This window comes from Ailuropoda melanoleuca, chromosome 2 (assembly GCF_002007445.2).
Source record: "Ailuropoda melanoleuca isolate Jingjing chromosome 2, ASM200744v2, whole genome shotgun sequence".
Classification (NCBI taxonomy): Eukaryota; Metazoa; Chordata; class Mammalia; order Carnivora; family Ursidae; genus Ailuropoda; species Ailuropoda melanoleuca.
In genome coordinates this window covers 50,287,051-50,307,996 of record NC_048219.1, presented here as the reverse complement: position 1 = coordinate 50,307,996, position 20,946 = coordinate 50,287,051, and the positions used below count along the sequence as shown (strand labels likewise).

At 38.2% G+C, this 20,946-nt stretch overlaps 1 protein-coding gene across 1 annotated transcript in view; it reads right to left on the bottom strand.

Moving 5' to 3' along the window:
• PTGFR (prostaglandin F receptor) overlaps nt 1-16,006 on the bottom strand; it is a 46,638-nt gene extending 30,632 nt beyond the window's left edge. The window contains exons 1-2 of the mRNA XM_011228127.3: nt 15,559-16,006; nt 13,201-14,090 (exon numbers count right to left, since the gene is read on the bottom strand). Coding sequence (XP_011226429.1) covers nt 13,201-13,998 — 798 coding nt within the window. The 5' untranslated portion in view covers nt 13,999-14,090; nt 15,559-16,006. The remainder of the gene's footprint in view (nt 1-13,200; nt 14,091-15,558) is intronic.
• Nucleotides 16,007-20,946: the final 4,940 nt, after the last annotated feature.

Below are 20,946 nucleotides of genomic sequence, written 5' to 3'. Positions count from 1 at the left end.
AACTAATTCTCTATGCACGGCAATGAACACAAGAATAATGATAAAGATATCTGTTGCTACTTCTGTGCTACAATATGGAAATAAGCTTTCATGTTAGGAAATGAAGAGTAAGAAGGCATTCACACAGTTCTTTCTTTCTATATGCAGTTCTAGTCCAGCTTTTCTCCAAAGAGCATGCTAGGTTGGAGGAACAGTCTCAGAAGTTTCTTCCTAGTGCACAGGTCTTGGGCAATTCTAAACAAAAGCCTCAAGCAGAACTGGATAAAGGATAGGCCAATTACAGGTGCTGATGCCCAGGGTTGTCAGGAGCAAACTCCTAGGACTAAGCAAAATCAATTTGCTTTCTAAACTGCAAACTGAACCATGTTCTTCCATTCATTGACTCCCTTCTGATTTAACTTCATGTTTCCTAAATCAGCAAAACTAAAGCTGCTATCAGAATACAGGTAGCAGAATATAAGAAGAAAATATACTCCCCATATTTTTTTTTCAATGGCAGAATTCTGGAGCCCAACCAAGCGGTATGGAGGCATGACAGAGAGGGGGAAAAAATTCTACTTTTTTTGTCTTACTATTATGATAATGTTGTATTCTATTCATAAGAATGGCACTAAAAGTTCTTTAGACTGTATCAATAATAGTAAATGCACAATGAAATCCAGAATATTCAAAAAGTCTGTTGCTCTTTAATATATTGCTATTGCAATAATAATTGCTTATCTTAAGAAAAATAAGAAAATAAGATTCCAAAAATAATAATCTTGATTTAATACCTATGTATTGAACTTTATCACTTAAAAAAAACATAGATACTTTTCAAATGCCCAAGAAACATTTACAAAATCGTCTAGCAAGCAGTTATCTAATTTGAAAACAACAAGATTTACAAGTTGGTATAAGAAAATTTTAAGCTATTAAACCAGACAACCCTCTGAAAAGCCTAATCTAAAAGAAAAAATACAAATATTATACAAAATATTGGTAAAGTAAACACATATAAATGTATATATAATTTTATATGTATAATAAATATAAATTAATAGATAAGAATATCATCAATTACAAAGAAATTCTCAGTACAAAAATGTGCTACAAAATTCATATTCTCAATGAAATCGGTTAAATTATACTAAAATATACCAATGTTGGCTCAAGACAAAGTAGAAAACTCAAACCAAAAATCAGAAAAAAACCCAGGGACACCTGCACACCAATGTTTATAGCAGCACTATACACGATAGCCAAAACATGGAAAGAGCCCAAATGCCCAACAACTGATGAATGGATAAAGACGTGTGTGCACGGGGTGCCTGGGTAGCGCAGTTGTTAAGCATCTGCCTTCGGCTCAGGGCGTGATCCCGGCATTAGGGATCGAGTCCCACATCGGGCTCCTCCGCTGGGAGCCTGCTTCTTCCTCTCCCACTCCCCTGCTGTGTTTCCTTCTCTCACTGGCTGTCTCTTTGTCACATAAATAAATAAAATCTTTAAAAAAAAAAAAAAGATGTGTGTGCATATATATATAATGGAATATATAGTGGAATATTACTCAGCCATCAAAAAGAATGAAATCTTGTCATTTGCAATGACATGGATGGAACTAGGGTATATTATGCTAAGTGAAATAAGTCAGAGAAAGACAAACACCATATGATTTCACTCATATGTGGAATTTAAGAAACAAAACAGATGAACATAGGGGAAGGGAAGGAAGAATAAAATAAGATAAAGACAGGGAGGGAGGCAAACCATAAGAAACTCTTAAATATAGGGAACAAACTGGGGGTTGTTGGAGGGGAGGTGAGTGGGGAATGGGGTAATTGGGTGATGGGTATTAAGGAGGGCACTTGATGTAATGAGCACTGGGTGTTATACGCAACTGAATCACTAAATCCTACTCCTGAAATTAATACTACATTATACGTGAACTAACCTGAATTTAAATAAAATCTTGAAAGAAAAAAAACTGTGAAACTCTATCAAAAAAACATTGAAATGATGCCAAGTTATCACAAAACAGCTAACATCCAAGTTACTTAAATTATTCCACTACATAGAGATAGAATATCCCTATTGTTTTTTAAACTAGTATAATTCTAGTATTAAAAGCAGAATACAATAAAAGAAGGAAATTATAGACCCACATAACTTTTTTAAACACAAAAATATGCATGAAAGATTTTCCCCCCAAAATACACAAATGCTCAACATCATTAGTCAGAAAGGAAATGCAAATCAAAACTATAATGAACTACCACTGGATATCTTCTGAAACAGCCATAACTAAAAAATGTTTCAAAATAAAATAACAAGTGTTGGCAAAAATGTAGAGCTATTGGAACCCTCATACATTGCTGATTGGAAGATATAATGGTGCAGCCATTGTGGAAAACAGTTCAGTGTTACCACAAAAAGCTAAACATAATATTACTATATGACCTAGCAAACTTCACTCCTAGTTATATACCCACAAGAATTGAAAACAAGTGTTCAAAAAAACCCTTGTATACAAATGTTCATAGCAGCACTATTCACAATAGCCAAAGGTGGAAACAATCCAAATGTCCATCTGCTAATGAATGGATAAACAAAGTGTGGTGTATCCATAGAAATGAATACTTTTCAGCCACAAAAATAGAACAATGTACTGATACATGTCACTATATACATGAACCTTGAAAAAATTATGCTAAGTAAAAGAAGCCAAACACAAAAGGCCACATATTTTATGATTCCATTTATATGAAATCCATAAAGACAGAGAGAATAGTGGCTGCCAGGGGCCTCAGGGAGTGGGAAACAGGGAATGGGGAATGATTGCCTAATGGGTGTGGGGTTTCCTTTAAGGATGATGAAATGTTCTAGACAAGATAGTGGTGACGGTTACACAACATTTTGAATGTAAAAAGCGTCATGGAATTGTACCCTTTAAAATGGTTAAAATCATGAATTTTATGTTGTGTGAATTTTGTCACAATAAAAATAAATTATTACTCAAACAATGATTTCAATTACTGGAGATCATGGTCATGAAAGGGAACACTCTACATTGTAACTGATAAACTGAATGCACGTCTAAATAAATGTGAAGAAGATGGTAGTTGTACATGAAGTTAAAGACAGATCAGCAGAGTGAAATAAAAGGTCCAGAAAGAGCCAAACACATTTAACCATTTCATACATAATAAGGGTAGAATTTTAAAGAGTTACAGAAAGATCATTCAATAAACTATTTTGAGCCAGCAAGCTAACCATTCAAAAGAAAATTCATATTATTAATTTGAAAACTAACCAAAATAAACTATAAATGTATTAAAAACATAATTACAAAAAAATTAAAAAGCAAAAGTACTAGGAAAAAAAGAGATGAATACCGATACCATCTCAGCCTGAGAAAAGCATTTCTGAACATGAAAGCCGTAACCACAAAAAAACTTACTGATTCATTCACTACTTTTATAAATTAAAATACTAAATTAAAAGGCTAACAATGAACATGGAAAAACAATTGCTTTTACAACAACTGATTTTATAATTATTTTATATATATTAGCATTATCTGTTCTTTGTTATCCAAAGAGTTCTTGAAAATCATCTACAGAAACATACATATTCACAAAAAAAGAAGATAACACCCAATTATATAAGAAAAAGAAAGTTTATTCTATTAATCAAAGAAATTAAATCAATATATTTTCCCTAACAGATGAGTAAAAGTATGCACTCGGAATGCTTATAGTGGTAATCTCTAGAGAGTGAGAATTGGAAGATTTTTTCCTAATTTGAATGTGTAGTTTACTGTATCTTTTTTATAATAAAATTTTCTACTTAGAGAAAACATTGCATTTTTTAAAGTAGCTTGAGAGGATATGATACACAAATTTAATGTTCCTTAATAAGGAAAAGATACCCATAGAAATAGAGGCCTTTCCTTTCCAGTGGAGTTCCTAGGACACTGGAGTGCCTCTCTCCTCACTTGTCACTCCTATACCTGGTTTTCTGGCTTTCCGCTTCCTTCTTTGCCTGTCCCTGCTCCTTCCCTTTCCCGCCCCCACTCCTGTGTGTGTCTCCCAGTCCTTCCTGGGCATTCCTGTGGGTTTTATTTTCCTTGCTTTCTGGTCCTCTGCCATGAACATAAATGCAAGCAGCAAAATAAAGGAATATGTAATCATAATAACAGTAACAACTACTGTTGCTGCTGTTGCTGCTGCTGTAGAAATGTTCTTATTTAATACTGATTAGTGCACCTTTGGGCCCAGATGTTCCTCCACTGTTTACTAAAGCAATACAGCAATACAGCGGTTAGCCCTTTGCCCTGCTCCCAGCCAAGGCTGGAAAAATACAAACAGTTATATTTATCCCACATTAAAAGTAGAAAAAGAGGGCGCCTGGGTGGCTCAGTCAGTTAAGCATCCACTCTCGATTTCGGCTCAGGTTAGGATCTCAGGGTTGTGAGATCCAGCCCACTTAAGAATCTCTCTCTTCCTCTCCCAATGTCCCTCCTCTGTCTGCCTCTCTCCTTCTCTAAAAAATGAAAAAAATAAAATAAAATAAAATTTAAAAACTAAAAGTGGAAAGAGAAGGAAAAGTATGAATTAGAAGTTGGAGAGGAATGCAAAGACCATGGATAAAAGGAAGAAGCTAAAAGAGATGATTCCTAGAGGGTGCCCCAGGAATATTTTCCCGGGTCAATCTCTGTCTCTGCTTCACTGTCGTCCTAGAGATACACTCAGCGTTCTGCCCAGGCTGCCAAATGAGCAAATCAATGAGTAAATTAACAGGTACATTAAAGCATAATTGATTTTTTTATTTTCTTCATTTCTATTATTAATGTTCACAGTAATCTGTTCTTCTTTATTTTCAGTCCTTTCCAACACTTTCTTAACGTAAATTCTTGGAAAGACTTGGTGGTTTTTGTAATGCTTCATTTCACCCACATGTATTTCTCTTCTCTATCCTGAGTCACTTTTCTTACCAAAAGACAGTAGAAAATACTGATTTGAATTATTAAATCGTTATTATCTGATTTAATTTTTCTGCTACTCCTGTGTCATTACTCGAAATTTCTCCCAGCTTTTAATATTAATTTATCATGACGTGCTGTTTTCTGATACTGTAAAAGTCTGTCCCAAACACTGTTTCTTATTTGTACATTTTTATTTTTTTTATTTTTTTTAAAGATTTTATTTATTTGACAGAGATAGAGACAGCCAGCGAGAGAGGGAACACAAGCAGGGGGAATGGGAGAGGAAGAAGCAGGCTCATAGCGGAGGAGCCTGATGTGGGGCTCGATCCCATAACGCCGGGATCACGCCCTGAGCCGAAGGCAGACGCTCAACCGCTGTGCCACCCAGGCGCCCCTTGTACATTTTTATATCTCTAGGAATTATATACATATATACAATTTACATTACTTCACTTAGGATCACATTTATCTACAGTAATTTTTCCTCCTAAATGATGTAATATAGAAATTTTTCATTTTTATGTTATCAAAAATAATCTCACCCACATATATTCACAAAAGAATACCTGTTATTCCCTTGTAACAGAAAATATAATCAAATATCTTCATATTTAAATTTCCTACACCTGCACTCTCTTCTCATCTTCCGTGAGTATTGTTGCTTACAGCATAGATATTGTGAACAGTTAACTCACAGAGATTGTTACTGTAGTATCTAAAATGCTGCCCTGCACAACAGTAGGATGTTCAATAAATATTTGTCAAACATATAAACAAATAATTACTTGTGGGCCACCAAGTCAGAAAGGACGGCCACCTACTATCACATCATTCATTTAATAACTAATTAAAAAATGCCTTCAATTGTCTCATTGACAAAGGTATTTTCTGGCAGCAATAATATTTAATAGTAACAGCGACAAGAACGACGGTAGTATAATCCCTGAACCATACAATACTGCATCAGGCACTATTTTAACTTACATATATGAATTTATTTAGTCCTCACAACAACCCAATGAAGCATTACAATACCCATCTTACATATGAGGAAACAGGCACACAGTGGTTACAGTCACAGAGCCAGGAAGTGGAAGAAACAGGACTTTTCTTAGCTTTCAGACAGGGTATGCCTTCTACTTCCACGACGTTACACACTCTTTGAGGAAAGAGCTTTCTCTCTTACTCCCTGGAACTACTCACAACCCTGGCATAGTGCCTCATACATAACAGTCTCAATAATTTGGGGCTAATTTTAACTTGATCCCAGTAATTTATAAATTAATACCTTATAAATGATTATTATAATAAAATATTAGACTATTTGAATTCGAATAATAGGGCAACATCTTTACTTCTGGTGAGACAGTGAAATAAGGAAGGGCAACCTGAAACTTCAGGTGGAAATGTTCAAGAAAAGTTTTCTGAAGATGCGAGCTCCCTCCGCTCCTCCACTGCAACGAAACCTTCTTAATAGAAGAGAACAGGGAAAACACCTGAACTAAACACAGATGATTACTTTTCTAATTGAGATGGTGGGTGGCAATAAAAGCAATAGACTTTTTGAGGATTTTTGGATTTTAGATTTATTACCGGCCATCCACTGTACTATGAGATACAGGGAGGTCAAATCATTTTTTCTGAGAGTACTTTAAAGCGAGTAGTAGTATTATATAATCAGTTCACAGCCGTACAAAATCGGCTTAGAGTAACACCCTGTCACAGCCAAGAGGTGGTAGGGATGGGACCCTATCCCTCCTGCCTGTACTTGAATAACTACAGCATCTTGAAGAGAAGGCTTGATTTGGAACTGTGCACAAAAAGATAAAACGAATCCTTTTATGTAATCCAATTGTCTCTGTCTCCCTCACCATCACACCACAGCCACTCCATTTTGGTGTTCCATCATCCGGAGGAGTGAGAAAAACCACCTCCCTGTCTGTACGAAGACACAATTGTATCCACTCTTCTGTGGCATTACCATCCTTACACCCAGGACAGAGGATGGACAGAATGACAGATTTACACAAGCTTTAAAAAGTACTACTTGCAAATGTCAAAAGATAGTTTTCTCCTACTGGGTGAAGTCTTCTCTAAATACAGAAAAAAATAGCATTGATGTACCAGGTAAAATTTGGTGTGGCTAGAAATGCCTTCCAAAGCAAATATAAATGGAAGGTATTTTATACACCTCCTGTAAGGATAAGACTAAACAAAGCTGGGGCACTTGGGTGGCTCAGTAGGTTAAGTGTCTGCCTTCGGCTCAGGTCATGATCCCAGGGTCCTGGGATCCAGCCCCGCATCAGGCTCCCTGCTCAGTGGGGAGCCTGCTTCTCCCTCTGCCTCTGCTGCTCCCCCTGCTTGTGCTCACTCGCGCTCTCTCTCTCTATCTCTGTCAAATAAATAAGACTAAACAAAGTTAAAACTGGCAACCTAGAGAGACTCTGTGCACATTAACATCTTGAATTGTTCTTTAAATGGTTTGGAGCTTAATAAAAACCCCAAGAAACATTAAGCCAGAAGATTTTTATATCCAAGAGGGTATAAATCTAATCCACATGTTTCTGATTCATTTACTCTTGAATCATTCAAGCAATGTTTTTTAAGTGCCCTCCCAATGTCTATGGTATCTTTGGGCATTTTTATAACTCTTTCTCCTTAAAAACAGGAAATCATGTTTTGCCAAGAGTAAATTAACTTAAAATACCAAAAGTATTCCACACCACTGTACACATCTAAAGCAACAGACTTTTATGAAAATTCTCAATGTAGCAATGTCTTTTTTAATTGATTGACCTTTGCTGGACCAATCTTACACCACACACTTTCATGGAGTGAGATAATAAACTCGAAGGAATTCAACTGCAAAGGTCTGTATGTAGCTCAATATGTTAATCAAATCACACTGTAAACCTATCTGTAATATACTTTATATTCTGGTAATGTATGAACAACTAGACTTCTGAGAGACTGTCTTAAGCCGGACTCTGCAGGAACAGACTTTGAGACAGAGATCTGCATGCAGGGAGTGTTCTGGGGGAGTCTGGGGTGGTGAGGGAAGCAGGATTTGGCAAAGGAAGAAGCAGAGCTCAGTGCAGTTACAAGAAAGCCTCAGCAAGCTCTGAGGCATGGATGACCCTTCAGAAATGTCCTAAATGAGGTCAGGGGGCCAGGGCTTTGTATCTCCACAACCACCCGTCACTGCGCACAGAGTGACCAAAGAAGGGGGGCACCACCGGTCAAGGCAGCTTCCTTTGACTGAAGATAATGTCCCCGAAAGCAAGGCTCACCCATCATTTGCCATAAGCCGTCTAAGACCTGTTCCTTATGATGCCAATACCTACAGTAATTCAGTCAGACTTCAATCAGCTACTCAACTTTTTTATTTATCGCTCACAAACATCTTTGTGACTAAATGTTTAACGGCACTGGCTAGAAACACAAGCATTAAGAGTAAATAATCTTCAAAAAAAATCAAGTTCAAACTTTATATATGCAAGAGAACACATTTCTTGGGTAAACTCACCTACATAAGAAATCTATTTACTTTTCATATGCTTTACTCCTCTTTTTCCAAATCAAAATTATCCTCTATTCCTGAAGAGAAGGTAAACAAATGTACGTCCTTCTAGTAAAAGATTGCTGAAGTTTAATAGTGTCTACAGTTGCTGACTTAGGGAACAGATTAAAAATTACCATTTGGTTTCAGTATTTGCCTAATTAACTCTTACCTACAAAACTGAGAATCTACATTCTGGTCAATCATTTGCAATCTTTGGACATTCATACTACTTAAGTTACAGTCAACCAGTCAACAAGTATTTATTGCTCTGCCAAACTGATGAAATAAGCATAGCAATAATAATAAGTTCCTTTTAGGGTTACATATTCTAGAAAGGAACATTAAAAAGAATCATTACTTCTATAAAGACAAAAATTATATTAAGAATGTTACTTGAAGAGCTGGTCAATGGGTTTTCCCCCCCCTTACCCTAGAAACATCAAAAGGATGTCTTCAAGATTTATTTATTAAGGAACTGTGATTCACCTAGGATACACAGAAGACAATTTTATAATTGCCATGTGACTCTTAAAGATTTTGTATTAATTTGTTGCTAAATGAAACTGTAAACTAATAAGTGCCTCTCGTAGTTTCCTGTATTTTTCAATTGGGATTATAATTAACTGAATTGTATGAGTTCACCATGTTTAAAACTATAAAATCCAGATATTGTACAAGTTTAATTTTGAAATTTTAATGAGCTATAGCTTAAACTAATATTACATTTGTACTACATTTCTAAATCTTAATACCTGAAAACACACATTTCCTCATTTGGAAAAATAACACTTAAATTTTAAAAATTAAAAAAAAAAACACCGCAGGGGATTTTTAGGGCAATAAAATTATTCTGTATGATACTGCAATGGCGGACACATATCAATATTCATCTATCAAAGTTCGCACGATGTACAACATTATGACAAAACACTACAGACTTTAGTCAATAAGAATGTATCGGTATTGGGTCATGAATTGTCACAAATATACCACACCAAAGCAAGACTTAATAATTAAAAAAGAAGGGTCGGGGTGGGGGGGAACATGAGAGGATATAATGTGAACTCTGTGCTTACCACTCATTTCCCTGTAAACCCAAAACTAATCAAGAAAAATAAAGTCTATCAAAAAGACAGAGGAAGAGAAAACTCAAACTACGTGATCATCTTACCTTTGTATTGGTTGAACTCAATCATCGAAATTAATAAAGTATTCCCTTTGTCATCAGCTACAAATTTAAATAGTTTCAGAAATTATGCCACTATTGACATGTTTTGATTCAATGAATCTTATTAAGCACAACCACTATCATCTGCATTATTCATCTGCTCCTTTTGATGTGTGCACCTGTAATTTTTTTCCAGTTGGAGGCTTGAAAATGACAGTGAGAGAAGGTCAAAAAGTGTGCACAGATGTTCATCCAAATTACAAATCCAACAGTTCATACTCATAGAAAGAAGGCACATGATGTAAAGTAGAGCATTGGGGGAAACTCACAGCATTATAGAACAACTATGGGAATCCAGAAACTTGATTTCAGAGGCACTTTTAAAACTTCCTCTTTAAAATATAGGGTGGCGAGTGATGGCTCAGTCATTAGCACCTATGCAATTTTTCCTAAGCATTTAAGGAAACAAGGAGAAATGCTTCAAATGAGATGCTAGTGCTGGGTGTTATGGCATTCCCAAACCTGAATTTTTTACTAGGGTTCCATTTAGAGCTGTCTGATGGCCTTAACCGAATGCCAAAGGCACGTGTGTCCAGACCACAAAAGTTATAAATCCTTTAGTCAGAATTTGTTGTGAAGACTCAAGCCTCCACAAGAGAAAACAGAAATGCAAAGAATGCTTCAAATAAAATATCAATCCATCAAGAAGTATCTGTGGTATATCCACTATGCATCTAACACAGAAATAATTCTCATACTAAAAAGCATTTTAGAAGTATTGATCCACTGGTATCATAGGTGTATTGATAATTCGTAAATAGAACATACACTTCAGAAAATATTTCACCAAAGTAAAATTATGTTCCCAGTAGAAATATGTTCAAAATATGAATGAAATTGTAGTGTCTATTTTAACCGTGAAGGAAACCAAAAATTCAGGAAGAGAAATTAGAGAAAAACATAAATTCAAAATATCTACGATGAGTATGAAATCTTGCTACCTTCCACAGTCTCACAGCAGTCAACCTATCTATCACTCCCATTTCTCAGTCAAAAGCCAGAACTAAGCAGAATTTTAAAGGTGACTGAGAACAAGCAAAAACCAAAGCCCCAGTGATGACCTCAGTTGCTCAGACCACCTGTCTCTCCTTGAGCTCCCTATTCCATTGTTCACAGGTTCTCTCCGGGGTTCCGACCTTCGCTTAAAATGTTTCTTTAAATATACTCAGGTACCTCTTTTCTCACCTTCTTCATATTCTCTTTCCAACCCCCAATTAATTTCAGTGCTACTCACACTCACTTTTTATTTTGAGAAGCTACTGTATTTCAAGGTGTAAGGGAAAAAAAGAAGTATCCTTCGAAGGGAATTCCATTTGTCGAGTGGCATAAATTAAACGTCAAGAATGAACGCTGAGGTGATTCCAAGTATGGATATGACTGTTCTTTGCTATTCAGATTCAAATAACTAGACTATGAGCACAGATCAAATCCCTGCTTGGTTTCACCTCAGGCCTCCTGAAATGACAACACGCAGGCCTCAAAAGTTTGACTTGCCACCGACAGACCCAACCCGGCCTCCCTGGGGTTGGGTTCCCAGGACCAACTTCAAGAACATCGTGAAATATTTAAATGATTTAACAATTCAAGAAGCTAAATTCAACTTGTGAGAACATAATATGAATAAATAAATCTTCAAAAAGTAGGAATCTTTTTGTAAAATAAAATCAGCTGTCACAGGATCTGTCTGCAATAGCAGCTTTCACAAACTTCTTTGTGCATCAAGATAATCAAGATTGTTTATTAAAACTCCACTGGCAACAATTTTTGGACAGTGTCCGGGGACAAGTCCATCAGTAAGAAGCACCTTCATACAACCAGGCAAGGGATGATCACAACCTTTGCGTTTCATCCACCTTTGTCTCTACACTTTGCCTCACCCCTACCTGTGGATCCCCTGTATTACTATCTCTAGTCCATTTCTTCACTGGTACAGAAAAAGGAATGAAAATCATCTTTACTGCCATCACTAGCTGCGTACAGAGGATTCTCTTTCTCTTTCATGGCATGTTGTCACTCTTTCCATCATAAAGTAAAATGATGAAGGGAGGGAAGGTCTTACTTAAAAATCATAAGGATTTTTCTCTTCTACCTACAAGATACTATAAATGACTTAAGTTTGTTGTTAGTTTTTTAACCATAGCTTTCATTTCCAAATAAAAATATCAAGCTGTCAAACATAGCTATTGGCTACATTTTTTAAAAAAAATTTTAAAGGAATGGAATGATAAGGGAAGGATCCCTAGTTTTCCTGCCAATCACACCACTCCCGGAACTACAGGCATTGTTCTTGGGCTGGTGAACTAGTGATTTCTTCACCTAACCTACCAATAGATTACACCTCAACTATCCAACTATCTCAACTCATCACTCCCTTTGCAAGCCAAGACCTAGTCTTGTGTGCTTAGGAAAACCCAGGAGCTGATATGTCTTTTAGATAAATTAAAAGTCTCTGTGACTTTCTACCAAGACTTAGTTGAGTCCATTCCAATACTGTATTATAGTTGGTCATTTTTTTCACATTTTAGAAGCTAATCCTATTAAGTATATTAAAACTATGTTGCTCTGTTAAAATTACTTTACAAGTTATGGTATAGTTAGAATTGTTTAGCAAGACATTTCTCTCGACTCAGGACTTGTGGGAAAATAACCATGTATACCATAAATAGCTTAATCCCGAGCCAGCTGGGTGATGAAATAAGTTTTGAGTAGGAGTAAACTCCAGCATTTAAAAGGTGTGGTATAGTTAGAATTGTTTAGCAAGACATTTCTCTCGACTCAGGACTTGTGGGAAAATAACCATGTATACCATAAATAGCTTAATCCCGAGCCAGAGCTGGGTGATGAAATAAGTTTTGAGTAGGAGTAAACTCCAGCATTTAAAAGGTGTGGTATAGTTAGAATTGTTTAGCAAGACATTTCTCTCGACTCAGGACTTGTGGGAAAATAACCATGTATACCATAAATAGCTTAATCCCGAGCCAGAGCTGGGTGATGAAATAAGTTTTGAGTAGGAGTAAACTCCAGCATTTAAAAGGTGTGGTATAGTTAGAATTGTTTAGCAAGACATTTCTCTCGACTCAGGACTTGTGGGAAAATAACCATGTATACCATAAATAGCTTAATCCCGAGCCAGAGCTGGGTGATGAAATAAGTTTTGAGTAGGAGTAAACTCCAGCATTTAAAAGGTGTGGTATAGTTAGAATTGTTTAGCAAGACATTTCTCTCGACTCAGGACTTGTGGGAAAATAACCATGTATACCATAAATAGCTTAATCCCGAGCCAGAGCTGGGTGATGAAATAAGTTTTGAGTAGGAGTAAACTCCAGCATTTAAAAGGTGGAACACTGGTGCCCATCAACATCAACAACTTTGAAAAAGACAACAAACCTTGTATTTAACAGGGAAAAGAGGAAGAAAGCAGAAATTGTCAAAATGTTAGGCTCTTACCAGAAATGGACTCCAGCAAATGCAGGAGACACACATTATAGCCAGGAGCTGGATGACCATTTCAAAATGATGAGACCTGCCTTGTCTGTGCTGCTGACTTTTAAATTTAACTCTTAAAAGTGTAATTCCTGTGATGGCATTGCACAAGAATGAAACGCCAAGGGCTAAGAGCCCCAGAAAAGAAAAGAGTAGAAGATAAAACCTATCTTCCCAGTCTTGGATGTGCTCTGTTTTGTAGAAACACCAGGTCCTCGATGCTTGAATTTTATAGTTTCGATGCCCAAGGATGGGTAGCAAAGCTATGAAAATAGCAAACAAGCACACTCCACTCAACATCATTTTCACATGTTTGGATGTAATTTTCGTAGAATGAAATATTGGCTTGGTGACTCCAATACATCGCTCAATGGCCATCACACTGCCTAGAAAAAGTGGGCACAGACCAGAGAATACCATGCAGATACCAAAAATACTGCAAAGGATGTTCGACTGGTCAAAGCGGATCCAGTCTTTATCAGAAGCGTATACAAAGACTGCTATAGCTCCATTGATGAGGTGGCCAAAAAAGTCTGTGATTACCAGGGCACTGGCCAAAAGCAGAAATGATGCCTTGGACTTCTGTCTAAATCTCTGATAGGCCTTCATGAGAATAGCAATGGCAAGGCTGTTTGATAAGATTCCCACTGTCATGAAGATGATTGAAAAAAATACCGAAAACCGGTTTTCCGTCTGGCAAGTTGCATTTGAAAGGAGCCCAGCTGCAGGAGACACGGGCTGTTTGGAATTGTTCATAGACATTGTCGTGGAGACAAAAAAAAAAAAAAAAAAAAAAAAGCTGGCCACTCAAGTCATCTCCCTCTCAGCACAGTGCAGGCTTGCAGTCCGGACATCTGTAGCATAAAGACAGAGGAATCGTGAGCACTGGATAACTGCTCATCTGGCATTTAAGACTGACGTGCCCCAGCACCCCGTGGTGGGACTCAGAGGTATCTGGCCTATCATAAGCAAGGTTGCATCATACCACAGCAGCACACATCTGCCTGCGGTTCCACATTTCATTTTCAAGGTAAAGAAGTTGCCAAAATTGAGACCCGTTTGGTTCACTCTGTGGCCCTTCTGCAAATGGGTGCCTCCTAAATCTTCTCCTGACACTTCACAGGCACCTTAAAACTTGTAAAGTTTACAAAGTCACTAACAAGATTAGATTTAAACCCAATAAAGTTTTTAAAAGCATACTCAGTCTATTTAAATAACGAGGTGACCTTTTAAAGTTTCGGGTTTTTTCTTTGATGAGCTTTGTCCCCAAACTGCAGATTACTCTTTAAGTGAACCACCTGTTTGTCAGGCAGACAAAACAATCTTTGTTTGTTCAAACAAACTTTGGCAGGGGATAGAGTGGACCAGCAAACTCACTGATATTAAATGGGGCTTCTCTCAATACGTTCTAAAACTATAGGATTTAGGTCAAATTACAGCAAACCACACGCATGTGGAACCCATGGAAGGTAGAGTGGTGAGTCTCTAAGAAGCTCTTCTGGTCCAGCTAGCACCTGTGCAGAAATCCTGGCTCGCGATAGGAAAGGAGGCAGTTCGTCGTGCTCCCTGCGAGAACATCTGCCTACATGCTGTTGATCAAGTTACAGCTTCAGGGTAGCGACGTCTCAAACGAAGTATTCATTTGTGTTCATTTATCGTTCTTTCCGTGGTGTGTTGAGGCCTGAGTCACAGACCCTCCATACCCACGAACACAGCCACACGCCTCGAGCTAATTCGACTGAGGTTTCCCCGGAGCAGCTTTCCGGGAGGCTGGGAATTACCGAGCCAGCCTTTCCTGGGCCGGATCGGAGTGGAGCCGCCCGGCCTGCCCCGAGGAGGGCCGCCGGCTTCGGGTCTTACAGCTCAACTTTCGCCGTATACTGCCCCACCGCCCCTAAGTCTCTACTTGCAACATCCTTCCCAAACCTAACTTGCTGAAACTTTCTGCTATTGCTCAAACGCCACAGGGCCTGTTTCCCTCCCACCCTGGGGGGCGCCAAAGGCCTGCGCTGGCCGGGGTGCAGGACTGCAAGAGGCGCCGGCCGGGGACTACCGGACGGGAAGCAGATCTCTCCGTTGGTCCGATTCCGTCCTCTGAGAGCCTTTCTACCCTCTCCCTACGCGCGCAGTTCAGAATCAGTTCGGGTCAGCCGGAACACCCCTCTCTCTGAACGTCTCCCCAGCTCGGGGCATCTGGTCCAAACTCATTGCCAAGCTCAGACTAAGGTGCCCTCCAGTGCGGCCGGGTGAGGGTTCCACCTCGGTGGGGTGGAGCTTTCGGAGGCCGACCCGTGGGAATGCAGCCGCTGGAGGGGTGGTTACCTTGGCATCCCGGGCCGCCGGTAGGGCTCTCGGCAGCGAAGGGCGCCCCGCTCCGAGTGCCATCGCGCGCGGGGCTCTGCTCCGCCGCCAACGCGGGTTCCCCCGGCGCAGGATCGCGCTCCGGCTCCCGCTCGGCCAGTCTCGGCTCCGCCGCGCGTCCCTCCGCGCGGAACCTGCGGACGCGCAGAGCTCCTCCGGTTGCTCAGCACCCAGCGGCGCTAGCAGCCGGGGCGGGATGGAGAGCGCGGGTGACCTCCGCCCCCCTCCCTCTCTTCTCTCCTCTCCGCCCCCTTTGCCAGGAGCCCAGAGCCGGACCGGGAGAGACCAGGGCTCCGCGCTCTCGGATGCTACGGCATCCCCATCAGCATCAGAGTTGATGGGAGAAAGTTGGGGGGAAAGTTTTGGTTTAAACTCGTGTTCAAGCTAAAGGCGCCATCTCTGAAGCTGCAAAATAGGAATCGGGAGAGTTGAGGAAATCCTACAGACAGCTGTCGGGGCCGCGTGTCGGACTGTCACATTGTAGTCTGCAGACTGCATCCGTCCCAAATCCAGCTCGAAAAGGATAAAATCAGGCAGAAAGAAAGAGACGATGTCTTTGAGGAAAGGGCTTAGCGGCCGATATCCCCAGGGAGTTAAAAACAAGAATTTAAGCCACGTGTTGTAAATGAAAACAGTCACTGCCTTGGGGTTCACTATCAGAGGACTGGACTATGTTTCTAACTTTCTAAGGAATGTGAAAAGGGAAAGGGATGAGAAGTATTCTTGAAGGACACCTGCAGATAAGGTATTAGTAACATTTTAATGATTTTAAAAAGCCCAATGTTGACGGTATTTCTAATGGTATGTTTACCCAGAAAGTTGTTAATCTAAGTTTTGTGTAGCTCATTTTATTATCAAGTGAAGAAATACCCACTACTTCATTAGGAATTATGATTTAGGTCATTTTAATACTGTAACTGTTTTTTGCTAATATTGTTTTGATCCATACCTACTATGTCTCATTTTTCCAGCTAAACTTATAGGAATCTATTAGTGACCTTTGTTCTTTTTATTTTAGTAAAATACTGCCACCACCTATGCAAAAAATCAGTGCCACATGGAAATAAATCCTCTTTACTCTGTTCTAAAGTCAGAAGGGGCCTCTAAATTCCTGGAAATTGAAAAGGATCGTAAATTGCTAAAGTGAGATAAAATAAATTAGCCATTAACTATAGAAAAGAACGACTGCACAGTTTTCCCCTGTGGTAGATATTGAGGGTTTTTTTTTTTCATGATATGATCATGACTTGTAAAATAAACATGCTCAGGTATGGCCAGGGAATTGAACAATTTGATTAATCAAATATTCTGGCTAGTAAAGGAATATTATATCTGGATGGCCAGTATCCAAAGTACAACTCTGTAATAAACTACACAGAAAACGTGAATGCCATAAAAGCACTATTCTTTCCCTCAATGATTAAGAACATTTAATCACATTACATTGCAATTACCTGTTTATTTATGTCTCTCCCACTGAAATGAATTCCTGCAGAGATCTTGTTCATCTCTCCACCCTCACCTAGGATTGTGCCTAGTCACTTATCAAATGTTGATTGAATTCATCAATGGTACAATCAGCATTTCCAGTATTACAGTTTGAGATCTTGAAAACTCCCCATCTCTCACTGGAGCACCTCACTAACATCAGCTGCTCTATCTACTGGTGGAAATAAAAAAAGAAATCTCATTAATGTAATGTCAAATCATAACATGTATGATTTATATAATATATTTAAAACAATAGCGATTTATTCTTCAAAATACTACTTTTTCTTTTTCTTTTTTTTTTTTTTAGAGAGAGAAAGAGGGTGAGAGCACAAGCAGGGGGAGGGGCAGAGAGAGAGAAGCAGACTCCCTGCTGAGCAGGGAGCCCAATGCAGGGCTCAATCCAAGGACCCCAAGATCATAACCTGAGCTGAAGGCAGACACTTAACCAACTGAGCCACGCAGGTGCCCCATAAATTCCATTTTTAAAAAAAATTATCTACTTTGCATGTATTCTTGGAGTTTCTTTTTTAGAATCCTCTCCTTAATCGAGACACAGTTACTTAAAGATCAATAAAAGATTCTAAAGCACTGACATCTCTTCTCCTCAAGCTAGAAAGAATATGTTACCATTAGCAGAGCAAGTTACTATTTGGTATGGAAGACTAGACAACTATTTGTAAAAGAAAAAAAATTACACACGTGTGTTTTTGTGTGCATGGGTCTGGCCTTATGGGACCCAAATCTGATCCTCTATTCAAAGTTCCCAAAGGCAGCCTTGGACTGCTTATATAAGGAAGAAGAGCTGGTGATTCCACAGTTAAGGGAAACAAACAGATTTAAAAAAAAATTAGTGGGGCCTGGGGGATGGCTCATAAACTCTTCTGAAATGTGGTAGTTGCTATTGGTACTTCTCTTGAGAAGCGGACACTCTCATAAAACTATTCACTGATATATTCATTCAACAAATTTTTTGAGCACCTCCTTCTTGTCAGGCACTGTTTTAGGTGGCAGCAATAGAGCTGTGTGAACAAAGCATACAAAGCCCCTCTTCTGTTATGACTTCTAGGTTAAGGGAAGGCACTTACTTTGGGGGCATGTGTGCTTGGAAACCTTGCAGTGATTTTAGATGTCCAGGATTCCCTTTGTGTTCGATGGAGGCAAAGCTGACGTCAACCAGTCTAGAAGGAGCTAACATACCGTGACAGGTGTGTGCTTGGCAATCACCTTCACTCAGAATTAGACACAGGACACTTTGCTCAGAAGACGTGCACACTGTAATTAAAGTCAGAGAAACAGGGACTCAGTGACACTGAGGTTGCTATAAAGACTCCATAAAAGTTAAAGGGAGTGTTGGAAGTTGAATTTTATTGTTTTAATAAAACTGTCTAGAAAAGCTTTTCTGGAATTTGCCATTGAGATTAATAGTAGAAACATGCCCTGATTTGGTAGTGATGAAAATAATAACATCTTTTGTCTTTTTATTTTTATTATGTAACTATTTGATACATGAAAAGTAGCATATGTGGTACATTTGAAAATTATGAATTATAAAAACATAAACACCTGTGCACCTACTACCTAATATAAGGACTGCATTAGTTTCCTAGGGCTGCTGTAATAAAGTAGCACGAAGAGGGTGGCTTAAACAACAGAAATGTATCGTCTTATAATCTGGAGGCTAGAAGTCCAAAACCAAGGTGCTGGCAGCTTGGTTCCTTCTGAAGGCTGTGAGGGGGAATCTACTCCATGTCCCGTGCCTTCCTTCTGGGGATTTGTGGGTATCCTTTAGTGCTTCTTGGCTTGTGGGTGCATCACTCCAATCTCTGCCTTCATCATCATATGCCATCATCCCTGTGTCTCTGATCTCACATGAGGTCTTTTAAGGACCCCAGTCATATTGAGTTAGGGATCCGCCCTACTCCAGTATGACCTGGTCTTAATTAATTACATCTGCAACAACCATATTTCCAAATAAGATCACATTCTGACATACTGGGGGTTAGGACATCAATACATCCTTTTTGGGGGGAAGCCATTCAATCCATAACAAGAACTATACTGGAACATTAATAATATTGCTACATCTATCTGTTGTTTCTGCCTCCATTCCAATCCTCCATCAGAAATAAAAGAGATTAAAAAGAGAGAGAGATGACCACTGAATTGTGTTTGTCATCATTCTCTTGAATTTCATTGTTTTATCACATAAATATGCAGATGAACCAACATATTATTTAATTTTCCTTATCTTATGACTTAACCTTCCATAACTTGCTTTTTTTATACAAGATTTATAAGATTTGTGCATATCATTGTATGCAGTAGTCATTTATTCTTTAATAAACTTCTATAATACCTCAATGTTTGGCAATCCAAATTTTTAAATTATTTTGTCAATAACCCTTGGGGTTATTTCCAGTGTTTTATTCTCAGGAAATGTTCTGCTATGAACATGGCCTCATGCCCTTCACCTTATATAGGAGTTTCTCTAGAGTATGTACCTTGAATGAAATTACTGGGTCATAGGTTTGAGAATGTTCAACTCAACTTTACAAGATAATGCTGAAATCTTGAATCAATTCACACTCCTTAAATGGTGCGGAAGAATTCCTCATCAGCCACATTCATGATAATGCTTGGAATTGTCTAGCTTTTTAATTATTACAAGTCAGATGGTAGCAAAATGATATTACATTGTAGAACTAAATTATGTTTCCCTTTTCATTTATGTTTATTCTTCTGTGAAATACCTGTTTGTCTTTTTTGTCCAATTTTTTCTTGGGTTGTTTTCTTCTCATTAATTCTTTTGTGTTCTAATATTAACCTCTGTCAGTAAATGTTTTGAAAACATCTTTTTTTCCTAAATCACATCTTGCCTTTTCATTCTCTTTATGCTATCATTTTTTATGAGCGGTTTGTTTTTTGCACATTTTTTAATTTTTTATCTTGTACTTTTAATTGACGTATAGGTGACATATAATATTACACTAGTTTCAGGCATACAATATAGAATTACCATATAAGTCAGGAATTCCACCTCTGTGTATTTACCTAAAGAAAACAAAGACACTAAGTCAAAGATATACACACTCCTACACTTATTGCAGCATTACTTACAATAGCTAAAATATGGAAGCAACCTAAATGTCCATCACTAGATGAATAGCTTAAAAAGATGTGGTATATCTACATAATGGAATATTACTCCACCATAAATAAAGAATAAAATCTGCCATTCACAACAACACGGATGGACCTAGAGGGTATTATGCTAAGTGAAATAAGTCAGACAAAGAAAGCCAAATACATACGATTTTACTTATACATGGACTCTAAGAAATAAAAGTAACAAACAAAAAACAGCAACAACAAAAAAGAGAAACAGACTGATAAATACAGATAACAATAAAGTGTTTGCCAGAGGGGATGGGCAAAATAGGTGAACGGATTAGGAGCTACAAACTTCCAGTTATAAAATAAATAAGTCATGGGGATGAAAAGTACAGTATAGGGAATACCATCAATAATGCTGTAAAAATGTTATATGGTGACAGATGGTAACTACACTTATCCTGGTAAGCATTTTGTAAACTATACAATTGTCAAATCTGTTTTTAATTTTAATGTGACCAAATTTAAATATTTTAAGTCTTATCTTTTATGTTGTATTTTAGCATTTTTGTGTCACTTTTTTTTAATTTTAATTCTAGTATAGTTAACATATGGTGTTATATTGTGTCAGGTGTATAATATAGTGATTCAACAACTCCATACATGACTCGGTGCTCATCAAGATGAGTTTACTCTTAATCCTCATCACCTCTTTAACCCATCCTCCCACCCACCTCCTCACTGGTA